The 15,000-nt window shown below is 32.4% G+C and overlaps 1 protein-coding gene across 6 annotated transcripts in view; it reads right to left on the reverse strand.

Annotated features, from left to right (window-relative positions):
* Positions 1-15,000, reverse strand: part of cntnap5b (contactin associated protein family member 5b) — a 179,167-nt gene that overhangs the window by 63,959 nt on the left and 100,208 nt on the right. For 5 of the 6 annotated variants that reach the window (XM_009296210.5, XM_073937421.1, XM_073937420.1 and 2 more), the window contains 3 exons: positions 9,869-10,072; positions 2,442-2,626; positions 554-697 (listed from right to left, as the gene is read on the reverse strand). In XM_009296210.5, the coding sequence (XP_009294485.1) occupies positions 554-697; positions 2,442-2,626; positions 9,869-10,072 (533 nt within the window). The remainder of the gene's footprint in view (positions 1-553; positions 698-2,441; positions 2,627-9,868; positions 10,073-15,000) is intronic. The other variant, XM_073937423.1, reaches the window with a different exon arrangement.

Here is a 15,000-nt window from a genome sequence, read left to right on the forward strand (position 1 = left end):
TCATTTATGAGGCGTACTGTAATCCAAGGCTCTAGCAGCTCTCAGAGACTGATTGCCCACCTTGTAAAAGATATTTTAATGACACCGCTCTCAGCGCCGTGGGAATAATGTGGACAAAACCACAATTCATTCCCTTAAAAAGCTCCCTCGTGTTGTCTTAGTATACTGGCGACGGCTCAAAAAACCCTTCGAAATGGCTCTATTTCGCTGCCCGGTTCCACAGAGAACCACGCCAGAGTTAAAAATGCAGGTAAAAACTAATGAGAACGAAAATAGAAATCAATCTCCTTATAAACACGGTTTGCACTCCCAACTGCAAAAATTCATCATAATCCACAAACTGTGCAGCAGAACGTTTTGGCATCTCTCCACAGAAATAAAAAAAATCACTAAACACTGGGGTCAAGAAGCATTTATTATAAATAGGATAGGATAGGACCGCTCATTCATCAAATCCTGTGGTCATTTTTCTTATTTTCAAATATCCGATCATAACAACAATAACAAATGTGTGAGATTATCAATAATAAATGTACGAGATGAACATCCTCACCACACTGTAGATCTGTGGTTTGCGGCGTTTGGCCAGGTCGATGATGTTGACGCCGTTGTAGTAGAGGTTCTCCATGCAGCCATGGAAGTTTTTGCGCAGGAACGTGCCTGGTTTTCCAGGAAGAGGGATGCCGCCGAAGCTGAGCTTTGTGAAATGAATGGACAAACAACAGCATTGGAGAGGTTTTACAACATGGACTGGGGTCAATTATTAGTTGAGGGATTTGGTGCTTGAAGCACTCTTAACCAATCAATGCACTTGATTGTGGTCAACATGCTGCCAATCTTTAAACCAACATGTTAGCAGGTGGACAAATTATTAGGGTTTTAGTTTAGGTCACAATTCACAGTATTACCACAACTATTATTATTGTACAGTGTCACAAAAAAAATAATAATAATAATTCATCTAGACTTCACCATGCTAGAGAAGTGGGTGAAGTCTAGATGGGATACAGCTGAAGATATTCGCGTCAATATAGCATATTTTTTGTGAGGGTTGGATTTAGGTAGAGGTATAGACAAATAAAATACAATTAAGGTGTAATTCAATTATTAATATAAATACATCTTGTAAACTTCCAATCGAGACTGTATGCCATTTAGCAACAACTGCAGTGCCCATTAGCCATCATGTAACAAATAATACGACTGTTATTAAGCTGTTTAAAAGACAAAATGTATGTTTTATCACATTTGAGAATCAGAGTGTCGGAAATGTCACAATATAATTAGAATATTTGTCAAAATTTACAAAAAGAAACAAAAAACAATATATACATAGATCACCGGTGCTTGTGGGTCACATGATGAACTTAGAACTTTAGGGGTCACAAAGAAAAAAAAAAAATGCAGGAGGGTCAACTGGAGTATTTAAAATTCATGTGTGAAAGGGTTAACTAACACTACTAGCTTAATAAACTACTATTTAGCTTATATAGGTTTAGGATTAGGATTTATACCTACTAATGAACAGTTGATGGCTAAATAATCGGCAGGTAATAAGTCAGTAGCATGAACTGTGACCTAAAGTAAAGTGTCACCGACATATTTTATACAGACCTATAGGAAATATGCAGAACTTTATGAACTTTGAGTAAAAAAAGTAATGTATGCGAGTAAGTACTTGCTCTTGTACTGCTTCATCTTATTTAAAAAAAAAAATAATAAAAAAAAATAAATATATATATATATATATATATATATATATATATATATATATATATATATAATGATGATAATTAATATCAAATTAGTTTGCTGTCAATCAATTTAGCCAATGCATTATTACATTTATTATCTCTAAAATATGTAATACATTCTATTTACTAAAAATGTATTCTTGGTAGCCATTTTATAGGTAAAGGGATGAAGAATTATTGAGACTACATCTTCAGATTTAAAATCAAGCTAGTTTTTTCTTGATATGTCTAAATGTCTACATGTTTTAGATCAATCAATCAATCAATCAAATAAAATGAAAAATCTATATATACAAAAAACTGTTAAAAAACACTAACATTTATTTCCATTATTGCAAACAAGCAAACAAACAAAAGAGTTTGCAAAGTGAATAAAAATGTAATTACATTTTTCTATTGAAAAGTTGTAAATGATTAAACTATTTACCAAGGCTTTGTTTCAAGTAAATATTAATAAAATATGCACAATTTATTATAAACTAAGTGTAGCATTTCACTGGCCGAAAAAAAAATCTTTAATCCATCACAAGTTTTAGTCATATTTTATATTTAAAAGACATAATTATCTTCTAAAAACATTCATTTTAAATGTCCTTAATAAAACTCAATAATAAAAAACAAAAGAACACAATTTCATATGCAAACCAAACAAACTAGAACAAGACAAGTAATTAAGAACATTCTCACCTCATAATCGACCTCCAGAGAATCGTCCAGTCCACCCGTCCTGACGTGTTTGGTCAGTCTGTCCACAGTGAAGTTGATCTGTTTGTTAAATCGCTCAATCAGGACGGAGTGCCAGTGCTGGTCATCCAGAAGACCACCCAAAAACACTGACACATGGCCGCTGCTTGGGTGCGTCTTAGCATCGTCTTCAGACAAAAACACAATCAGAGAAAAGAATTCAGTTTGAGCATTTCCATCACCAGAATTCCTCTTAGAACAGCTTTACTGCAGTTCCTGTTCGTCTGCGTGTTCATATTTTGAATTGGTCAGTGTTTATGTTTTGGCCAGTAATATATTACTTTAAAATCCTCACACAATTATCCCCTCATTCATTCATCCATTACCTTAGTAAATCTATTTATAAAACAAGTACCCAATCCAAGTACCCATTTGTATGCTTATTTAATCACTTACCTATTTCTAATCTAATAATATATACATATGCTTACTCACTTCTTCACACTCTACCTTCACTCATCCATTCACTCACTCCATCACCATCCACTTACTTACCAAAGGGCTATTCATCAATCCATCTATACAGTAACCGTTCAGCTTATTCAAAAACTTACGTAAGCATCAATCATCCATTTTCTCACTCCATTACCTCACTCATTCATCTATCTCTCACTCAATCTAAAAATCTATTCATATACTCATCTATTCACTCACTCACTAATTCATTCATTCATTCAACCTTAAACTTATTTATCCATACATCCATCACTCACTCACAGACTCATTCATTCATACATCCACTCATTCAGCCTTTAACCTTTCATCCATTTATCTAATCACTCATTCACTTACTCATTCTCTTATTCATCAATTTACTTACTCAACCTTTAACTTATGCCTCAATCCATCATTCACTCACTTACCCAGTCATCTCTAATCCATCCACTCATTCACTCAACCTTCAGCTTATTCTTCTTCGATCAACCACTCACCCACTCACTTAAACTTTAACTTATACATCAATCCATTATTCACTCAATGACCCACGTATCTCACACCCACTCACTCACCTACCTCTCAACTTATTCATCCATCCATCACTCACCCACTCACCTCTCAACTTATTCATCCATCCATCACTCACCCAACTTTAACTTATTCATCTATCATCACTCACCCTCTCACTCAACCTTTAACTTATTCATCCATCCCCACTCATCCACTCACTCAACCTTCAATTTATTCATCCATCCATCACTCATCCACTCACTCAACTTTAACTCATTCATCCATCCATTACTCACTCACTCACTCAACTTTAACTTATTCATCCATCCATCACTCATCCACTCACTCAACCTTCAACTTATTCATCCATCCATCACACACCCACTTACTCGCTCATACATCCACCCATTCTCACTCTCTTAAACTCATCCAATCCCTTACTTGTTCATGCACTCATCCATCCACCCATCCAGAAATTGAATATCCATCCATCCATCCCTCCATAAATCCTAACTCTCTTTAACTTATCCACCCAATCACTCACTCATTCATACACTCATCCATTCATCAATAATTAATGCATCCATCCTTCCATACAGATAATGTATACCATCCATTCCTCCCTACATCCTCACTCTCCAACTCATCCATCCAATCACTCACCGGTTCATACACTTATCCATTCATCAAGTAATGCATTCATACTTCCATACAGATAATGTATATCCATCCATCCCTCCATACATCCTCACTCTCTTTAACTCATCCATCCAATCATTCACTCGTTCATACACTCATCCATCCACCCATACAGATAATGTATATCCATCCTTCAGTAACTCCTCCATCACTCACATCTATCCATACACTTCCACTATCCGCATTTTTTTTCTAGTATAATTTTTTGTTTGTGCTGGCCAAAAATTAATCGCAATTAATCCCATACAATATAAAAGTTTGTTTCGACATAATATATTTGTGTGCTCTTTGTATATGTATTATGTATATATGGATACACACAGGGATGCATATATTTGAGAAAACCTTCATTTATATTTATATGTAATAATATATATATATATATATATATATATATATATATATATATATATATATATATATATATATATATATATATATATAAAAAATACTAATTATATATTAATTTAAATATCTATGCAACAAAATTGTTTATTTGCGTGTGTGTTTCACATATACATAAGAAATATATAAAATACACACACAAATATTATGTCAAAACAAACGTTTATTTTGCATGTGATTAATCTTTGCCCAGCACTATTTTTAATCTTACAAACAACTCAGAAACAGGAGTACATTCAATCCTTTTTTGTTTTGTTTCAATCATGCTACCAAATGAAACAGTATCTACATTGCTGTTGGAACTTTTGATCAGTTGCTAAATTTAAAGTGTTTTTTATACTGGGCAACCTTATAAAGAATATTATCAAACAGTCTTCTTTTCAGCACGCATCTATAAAAGCAGCCATAAATAGCTTGGGAAAGGTGTGCCGTGTGCCGTCTCCTCTGTTTGATCCTTCTGAACTTCCTGGAAAGAAACCTGTCGTCGCGATGATAAAAGAACAGAGAAAACCGCACATCTCCACAAAGTGAAAGAAGCCTGTCAGGAACATGTTCAGCTCGTATTTCACCACCAAAATCAAAAGAAAGATGTAAAAAAATTATGATCCTCAAAAAAAAAAAAAAAAAAAAGGTAAGCATCCAATTTTAGACATAAGAGTGGTAATGTAAAAACAAAAAAGGTTGCAAAGAGTAGGTTAAATTTGAATTGTGTTATTATTAAACATTATTAGTTAGACAATATTGACCAGCAGTTAATACTTTATCAAACCCAAACCAAACGAACAGATTTTCCTGCAGAAGATATCCTTGTTCTGATAAAGTATCACTTTGAAAGAATGAATTAATTAATTAATGTTTATTTTAAAATATTATGGGAAAAATAAAAACAAACACATTCATGAATAAACAAACAAACAAATACATTAAACAAGTAAATAAAAAAATTAACAAAATAAAATAAAATAAAAAAAGAAAGAAAAAATACATGAACAAACAAATAAATGAAGAAATAATTTAAGTAAATAAATAGTTTCAATAAATATATTTTTTAAATAATTTTGGAAATACAAACAAATATACAAAAACAAACAAATAAGTAAATACATAAAAACAAATGCATAAACAAACAAATAATTATTTTAAAATATTTGTGAAAAAAAATAAACAAATACAAACAAAGAAACAAACAAATAAATAAATAAATACATTTGAAAAATAAAAAGAAATAAAAAAATAGGCTACATGAACAAACAAACACATAATTTAATAAATGGTTTCAATAAATAAATATTTTTTTTAAAACACATTTTGGAAAAATACAAATATAAAAAAACAAACAAACAAACAAACAAACAAACAAACAAACAAACAAACAAACAAACAAACAAAGAAAATAATACAAACACAAACAAATAAATAGCTTTTATTTCATTCCAAAATACAAAAACATTACTACAAGTTACTAAATAAAATAACTGGTTTCATTGCATTGTGACATTATTTATATATATTGATTACTATTACTTTCAGAAGTAAGAGTGATGTGGGGTGAGGGGTGGGCTTTATATGCATAGCTTGTGATTATGTATTAAACCATTTAAATATGTTGCCAAAAAATAAATAAAGAAAGATCAGTAAGACTTTATTTACCTTTACATAAAACAATAACAGTTAATAATCCTTAAAACACAAACTATAAGCCACAATTTTAAAGTGAAGAACTGAACAGATGTATTTTGTTTTCTTCTACCCATAAAGGTGACAAAAAAACCCAGCATTGGAAATTAGTTTGGAGAGCTTCTTGTGGCTTTCAGATGAAGGGCAAATGCAAATGCAACCAGAAAAAAAAAAAAAGAAAAAAAAAAAGAACATTGTCCTGATAAACAGCATCAACATAATATCATCTGGGTTATACTTAGCAATCAGCGCTCGCCGTGGCTCTTATCATAACGTACAACTTATTCCATCCGACTGCTGATGCTAATTGAAACAGGAGGCTGAGAAAAGCTCCGGGACTCTACATTAGGCCGCTCTTTTTTTGACAGCTCCATACACTTATATGTGATTACGCCACAGATTTGGCCTCTTAATCAAATCTTTGTTTCAAAACCGCCTCTCATGTGATTATGCTAAGATGCTAGGATTGTGTCTAGCGAACACTTTAGCTTGTCGTAATGATAGAGGAGCTCTGCAAATATAAAGATGTGGAATAATCTAAATGGCGCCGCTGAAAAGCAGTTGCGAAAAGCTCATAGTTTTGGAAGTGTTTTGAATTGGAGTTATTTTATATCAGATATTTTTGTATTTTGTAATGTACGGTGCTGGTCAAAAATTCGAGATTAGTAAGATTTGCCTAAACAAATACAGTATAAACTGTAAAAAAGAGCAGTTTTGTTTTTGAATGAAGTTTAAATTCTCATTTATTTTCATTATAATTTCTCCAGATGTCAGATGATCTTTCAGAAAGTCCTTATATTATGCTGATTTGATGTTCTAAAACGATTGATTATTACTGGTATTCATGTTTTATTAACTAATTCATTAATTTTCCTTTAGCTTAGTCCTTTTATTTATCAGGGGTTGCCACAGCGAAATCAACTGCCAACTTATCCAGACTATGTTTTACACAGCGGATGCCATTCCAGCTGCAACCCAGTACTGGGAAACTGTTTTTTTGAATAATTCTTGTAAATATCAATGTTGAAGCGTGTTATTCCTTCATATTTAGCATGACAGGGGGTTCAAGGTGGATGGGAGGATTGAGTGGGGGGATATTTCAAAACAAAGATAAGGAAGGTAGAATGATGGGTTTATTTATTGGAGGCTAGAATTAATCTGACTGGGCTAGCAATGATTATTATTGCAAGACCAGCCACGATGAATCAAACCATCTTCTAGAAAGTAGTTTATAAATGTCAGGGTTCTGCCACTCTGGTCTTGTAAGTTCTTGTTTTGGTGGCAGAGTCCGGACACTAGCTCTGTCTACTCCTGTCCTGTTGTGCTAGGCTCGAGTTTTCTTGGGTCGAGCACTTGTTTTGTCATTGTTTGTGTCTCTGTATGAGCGCCATTTGTGAACGCGCATGGACCGTGCATGCCCCCGCTTGATGCGTGTGCGTGAGGTCTTTGCGTGTTTGCAAGTGCACGCTCCCGTCCGGGTGTTCACGTTTGTACGTCTGCAGCGTGGTGTTTCATTCCCAGCGTCTCAGTCCAGTTGGTTTCTGTTTCGTTCGGCGCTGGGATGAAACATGCATGCTGCGTGTGTGACTACACGGTGAATGTTTTCATTTATCGTGTACTCGTGTCTTGCGTGCAGTCTTCTGTTGGTGTTGTGTTTAGCACATGGTGCGTGTTTACATGCATTGCATGCTTGTGTTGTCATGAACACGCGGTTAATAAGTTATATCATTAGCTGCGTGTTCTAGTCTTGTTTTATGTGAGCGCATGGCTTGTGTTGTCTCTTCAGTCTTTGATCTAGTCCCACCCTCCTTGTTAACCCATTATTAGTTCATCTATTTGTGTGTTAATTTTCTACAGCTTATAAACCCCTCATGTCTGCTGTCCTGTGTCAGTTCGTCATCACATGTCATCACTTGTCGTCATTTGAAGCCTTGTCCTGTCTGTCCAGCCCTGTTCCTTACCAGCCAGCCCAGAGAAGTTTGTTTGTGTGTTTTGGCAATGTTTTTCCCCTCGGCGTAGTTTATTTTGTATTGTATTTTATCTTTATTATTTAATAAATTCCCATTTCTCTGCATTTGAGTCCTCGCTCCTTTTTCCCAATTTCCCCTCACCAACCCTGACAATAAAACTTTATTTAATGTCATTAATGAACAAAAATAAATATATTTTTAATGATACTGTTCTTTTTAATAGTATTGTATCGAAATTTCCACAAAAACACTAACAGCAACAATAATAATAATAATAATAATAATAATAATAATAGTTTTGTTAATAGCAGAAAAATCCTATTTAAAACTATTTAAATTGTAAACTACATTTCATAATAAAACAGTTATTTGAAATTGTAACAATGTCACAATTTTTTATTTAGTTTGATAATGTAAAAGCAGCCATGGTGAGCTTAAACACACGCACATGCACACATTTTAATAAATGTTCTAATCTCACACTGTAGTGCAAGTTACAACACATTTATAACAAATAAATGACGTTAGTTTAAAAATGATTCACTAAATTAAATGAGATTCACTACTGAATATCATATAATCGTGAATAAAACAAAAATAAACAAAATATAAGTTCAACAAATAAAAAAGTTCAAAACAAAAAGTGTAAACAATAGAAAAGAGCAAATCCAGTGTTATGGATGTGACTTTTGCAGTAAAAACTTAAAACATTAATTCACATAAAACGTCTATGTAAATCTTATATTGAAATATCTGATTATATTTTTCAGGACAAATCATCCCAGAGTTATGATACCAGAAAAATATAAATCTGTAAACATGGTTTGTACTTTAAACGTGGGAAATAAACATGCGTTATGGATGTGACGAAAGAAGTATGCAAGTTTGCAGTATACAACATGTCTTGTGAAAATTCTGTGAATTAAACTGCACAATCCACAAGAAATCATGCTAATCAAAAAGACAAGTGTTGGCTCACTATAGAACAACCATGACGGATTTAATTTAATATTTTTGCATTCATGAGGAAAATATTCATTATGGATGTTACATCTCTCCGTTATGGATGTAACAGATGTGAAATTGACACTTGTGTGACTTTGGTAAATTAAATTTTTAGTTTGAAAACATTGACAGATATATTTTTAGATTTTTCTAAAGTACTGTGAAATACTTGCTTACGCCAAAAACTAAGAAACCGTTTCCTTTTGTTTTGTTTTTTTATGGCGAGGTTGACATTTGCATCGGATTCCCTTAAAAATAGATTTATTGCCCCTTGTGGCAACACTGAGATTGCAACACATTTTGTTACAGAAAATTCCAATGAAATCTCATGGCAATTCATAACTTTTTGATTTAGTGGTTAATTCGAATGAATTGGTATGATCTCATTTGTACAATTTAGTATGATTTGCTCAACACCCAGTGGTTGGGTTCAGGAGTGGGTTTGGGTGCAACGCCTACTTTTTAAAATCATGCATTTTTGTACGAGTGAACTCTAATTTGTACAAATTAGCCATTGAACTGACAAAATGTAAAACACTTACGTTTTCTCGTAAGAAAATTTTTTTTTTTTCCAAAGCAACTGCATTTCCATGCTTGCACAGGGCATGTTTTTAGGTCAGGCTGTTGGTTTCTGAGTTTAAAAGGCTATAGAGGGCTCTTACTCACCCAGATTGATATGCAGGGCAAGCCGGCCCTTGTGCAGCTCTAGCGTTATGTAATCACCCCTTTGTCCCTCTCCGTGCACAAGGACCCCGTCAGCTCGTTGGCTCTTAAACCGCAATGAAATGACGTCTTTCACCGTGCTGGTGGATTTCTGGTTAAACCGATACAGTAGAGAGCTCCTTCCATTGAAGTCCGCCACATCAGACTCTGAAGAGAGAGAGAGAGAGAGAGAGAGAGAGAGAGAAAAGGGTTATAAATTCAATCCAAGATTCATAGATGTTAAGAAACGAAATATCAGGCACAAATTGTCAGTAAAAGTGTTTTTATATAATTTTCTAAAATAAAAGGTTACTATAAAAAGTCCAAAACAACATAGCAGAACAAAATCCAATCAAAAGCAAATAAAAGTAAAACAGCTAAATAATTAAAAAGCAAAAAAAAATTAAATAAAAAAGAAACAGAGCTCAAATTAAGCAAAACAAATTAATACAACAAAACAGCAAATCATCGTTTATAAACAACGAATAATGCAAAAGCACATCAATAACAAATAAAAGCAAATAAGCATTAAAACAAATAGCAATGAAAAAACAGAGGTAACAAAGAAAAAACAGCATAGCAAAATAAAATCAAAAACTAAAACAAAGCAAATAAAAGTAAAATGGCAAAGTAAAATAAAAAAGCAAAACAAAAATACAAAGAAAAACTAACCTACAAAAAAATTGTAAATAAAACAGAACTACATAGAAGCTAAACAATACAGTCTTTCATTAAAAAAAATAATGCAAAGCACATCCATAACGAATAAAATCAAAAATAAAAAACAAAAAAACAAAACAGCATAGCAAAATATAATCAAAGCAAAGTAAAACAAAAAGCAAACCAAAAAATATAAATACAAACTAAGCACATAATAATAAAAAACAGCAAACATGAACACTAAACAAAACTATATTTTCTAAACAACAAATAATGCAAAACACATCAATAACAAAAAAGCAAAAACAAAAAGAAAAGACAAAAATTGCAAAAAAAAAAAAACTAATTCAAGACAGCATTACAAAATAAAAAATAAAATAAAAATAAAAAAGCTAAAAACCAAATAAAAATAAATAAAAATGGCAAAGTAAAACAAAAGCAAAGTGAACCAAAAATACAAAGTAAACTAAACACAATATAATAAAACTAAACATAAAAATATAAAAGTTGAACAAAATAACATTTCACACATAATAATGCAAAACACATCAATAACAAGTTAAATAAAAAAGCAACAAAACAATATAACAAAAACAAAGAGCAAACAATAAAACACAGTAAAAACAAAAAAGGCAAAACAAAAACAGCAAGGCAAAAAAAAAATTGGCTAAACAAAAATAAAGGTGAAACAAAAAGCAGCAAAACATAAAAGCTATACAAAATCATTTTTCATAAACATCAAGCAATGCAAAACAAATAAAATTATAGGCAAAAAAGCAAAGAAAAACTAAAAAAGGCAAATCAAAGCAAAAGCAGAATAGCAAAATAAAAAAAGAAAATCCTAAGCGTGTTGGAAAGCAAAATTTTAAAATGACATAAAAAACACATAACAGACATAAAAGCTAAACAAAATGCAAAGAAAACTATGCAAAACAAATCACAGAAACACATATAAACTAAACTAAACAAATCCAAAGCAAAACAAAACAAAGCAATGCTAAAAAATAATAATTTATACTTTATTTATTTATTTAATTAATTTATTAATTCATTCATATATTCCAGAATTAAAATGTAAAAAAAAAATCATAAAAGCTAAATAAACTGCAAAAAAAGATAAATAATAATAATAATAATAATAATAATAATAATAATAATAATATACTAAGAAAAACTGGAAAAAGGGCAAAAACAAATGCAAAGCAACAATGAAAAAAAAACAGAAACAAAAAACAAAAACATAAAAAAACTAAAACTGAAGTACAAAAAAGAACTGATCAATAATAATGCCACAATATACATCATATTTTAGGATTTACAAGCATATTTATCACATGTATAGGCCACAAAAAATGTGACCCATCTTATGAGTTTGGGTCAGTTTAGCTCTCTGATCTTCTCCTTAAAAGCTGTGTCCAGAATCTAAAGAAACATGAAGGCTGTCTCAAAGCAGCCCTTCAGAACAAATTCTACCCAGGGCTGTAAAAGGCAGAAATGTGGATTTTGACCCGGGCTCAGAGGTCAGACATCACATTTTTGCTCTCTTTCTCCATCTCTCCTCATCGGAGTGTGCGAGACTGAAGCTAACTAGCCGTGACAAGCAAAGCCGCGCAAAGAGCTGGAAGCCGTCTGCTGAATATAGAAATAACAGAGTCCAGGAACATCAGCAAGAGCAATGAGGCTGACTTAGAGAAAGTGAGGAGATCAGACTGAAAAGTGTTTGCTTTTCTTTTTTTTTTGGAAAAGTTTGTGTTTTGATGGAGACACAGTGTAGATCCAGATGGAAATGATGAGGAACTATATCTTTGAGACAGAACAATAAGCGATAAATCCCCATTAAAGGAACATAGAGAATAACCTTGAGAGGAAAGAAAGAAGAAAAAGCTGAATAAACTTGTATTAAAAAAAGGAAAAAATGCAAAACAAAACAAAAAAATGTAAAGCAATAGTAAGCAGAGCAAAACAAATGTAAAGCAAAACAAAACAGCTGAGCAAAGCAAAACAAAACAACAAAAAACACAACAACAAAAAAAATATCAACAAAACAACAAAACAAAACAAAAACAATTTTGAGAGGAAAGTAAAAGTGAAACAAAATGCACTTGTATTAACCAAAATGGACTCTAAGAAAATAAAAGAAATGCAGAGCAAAAATTTATGCAGAGCAAATTATGAAAAAAAATCTAACAAAACCAATCAACAAACAATGTGAAAAACGCAAAGTAAAACAAAACAAATATGTAAAGCGAGAGTGAGCTTGTCGCAATCATCAGCAATCTATATGCTTGCAGATCGCTGGCATACATGCGGATTGCTATAAGGACTACAAATCCACCAGTATATGGACTACAAGTTCCAGTCAAGCACCACAAACACTCACACCGGTTCCTTATCCTGACCAATTGCAAACAAACAGCCGGAGAATTTTCAAAGATTGATAACAAGGACTTTAAATACAGCGCACACACACAAATCTGGACTGAGGCCCTGTTTACACTAATGCGTTTTAGTTTGAAAACGTTTCTGAACATATCTCCGTCCACACTATGCCACCAAAAACGTATATCACGTGACCATTTGCGCACTCTGGGCATGTGCATTCTAGCGAATATATGCAGCTGCTGTAGTAAAAAAAGGCAGTTTAACTGCACAATGGCGCTTAAAACAGACAATAGTGCAAACAATGCTCCCATTTCTGTGTCCATGTTATTGTTTACAGTGAAGGCTGGTCTGCTGTCTTTCGGTAGCGTTAAAGCAATGTGTTATGGTCATGTGACAGGGGCTTGACGAATAAGGGAAGGATACGCAATGACACAAATGACACTGAGACGGAGCAGCAGCGTTTCAAAATGAAAATGGCCTCTCCAGTGTTTCAAAAACGCTCCGTTTTCGGCGCTTGAAAACTCTGCCGTAGTGTGGATGGATGGCGTAACCGTAGCAAAACTTATGCATTTTAAAACTAGAACTCATTAGTGTAAATGGGGCCTGAGTCTTGTTATACGGTTTGTGAATATTAGGAAGCATTTTCCTTGCCTTTCCGTGTTAGACCTGTGCTTTGTTGTTTTGTTTGTTTACATTGTCTGCTGTCTTCCTGTACTGACTTTTCTCCTGAGTTTTGACCACGTCTCTGGATTCCCTGTATGCATCTGTTTGCCCCTGTATTGACAGTTGCTTTGCCTGACCGTCCCGCTAATAAACTGCTAAAAAAAATTTTTGGATCTGCACCTACTTGTCAGCGTCCCACTTCACATTAAAAGGCTGAGCAAAACAAAACAAATCTAACACAAAAACTAAACAACAACAAAAGCAAAGCAAAACAAGTCGTAAAGGCACAACATCTGACATAAAATCAGGGATGTTACATAAAGAACAATCTAGAATAAAATTAAGAGAGCAGTAAGAAGAAGATAAACATAAGTTTAATAAACCCAAAAAGGAAAACACAGAACAAGTTCTAAACAAAAAAACAAACAAACCAAAAATCAAAGCAAAATTAAACAATAAATGACCTGAAAAACAAACAACAACAAAAATCTAATAAATCAAAAACAACAAACCAAAAACCAAAGCAAAATAAAGGATAAAAAAAACACAATTGATATCACCATGGAGAACACAAAAATACCTAAACAAAAAAGAACAAAAAAACAAAAAAAAAAACTGAAAAGCAAAAACAAACCAAAAACCAAAGCAAAATAAAAAAAGATAAAAAAAACTCACAATCAAAACTAAACAATAAATAAACTGAAAAACAACAAAAAGGACAACAAAATAGTCAAAACAAAAAAGCAAAAACAACAAACCAAAAACCAAAGCAAGATTAAAATTAAAGGATAAAAACAATTAATAAATCATCATAGGAAGAACATAAAAATACCTAAACTAAAAAAAAACTGAAAAACAAGCAACAACAAAAAACAAAACAAAAACGACAAAAAAAAAAAAGCGAGATAAGAATAATCAATGAACCACCATCAAAGGAACATAAACTAAACGAAAAATAAAAACAGAGCCTAATCAAGTCAAAACATATCAAATTTTTAATAAAACAATCAACAAGGCAAAAACAAAAAGCACTGTGAGAACAAAAGCAGAAATTGAAAAAACTTTAAAATGCAAAAGAGAAACAGATCAAAACACTAAGCAAAACAAAAAGCAGAGAAAAACCTAAAAAGAAAAACAAAGCAAAACAATGACCAGTGAAAATAGGATAAATAATTACTATGTTTTACAAAACAAAGAGTAAAAAAAAAAAAAAAAAAAAAAAAAAAAAACAAAGCCTGTCAAGATGGAATGATAATCTTATCATTTTAGTAAGACAACAATCAGTAAATCACCATGGAAGTTGCACAAAGAATAACCTTGAGTGGAAAGAAAGAAGTGAAGCAGAAAACACTGCCAGGTTTAGGGATAAAAAAATAAGTAAATGCATATTT

Source organism: Danio rerio, chromosome 22 (genome assembly GCF_049306965.1).
Source record: "Danio rerio strain Tuebingen ecotype United States chromosome 22, GRCz12tu, whole genome shotgun sequence".
NCBI lineage: Eukaryota > Metazoa > Chordata > Actinopteri > Cypriniformes > Danionidae > Danio > Danio rerio.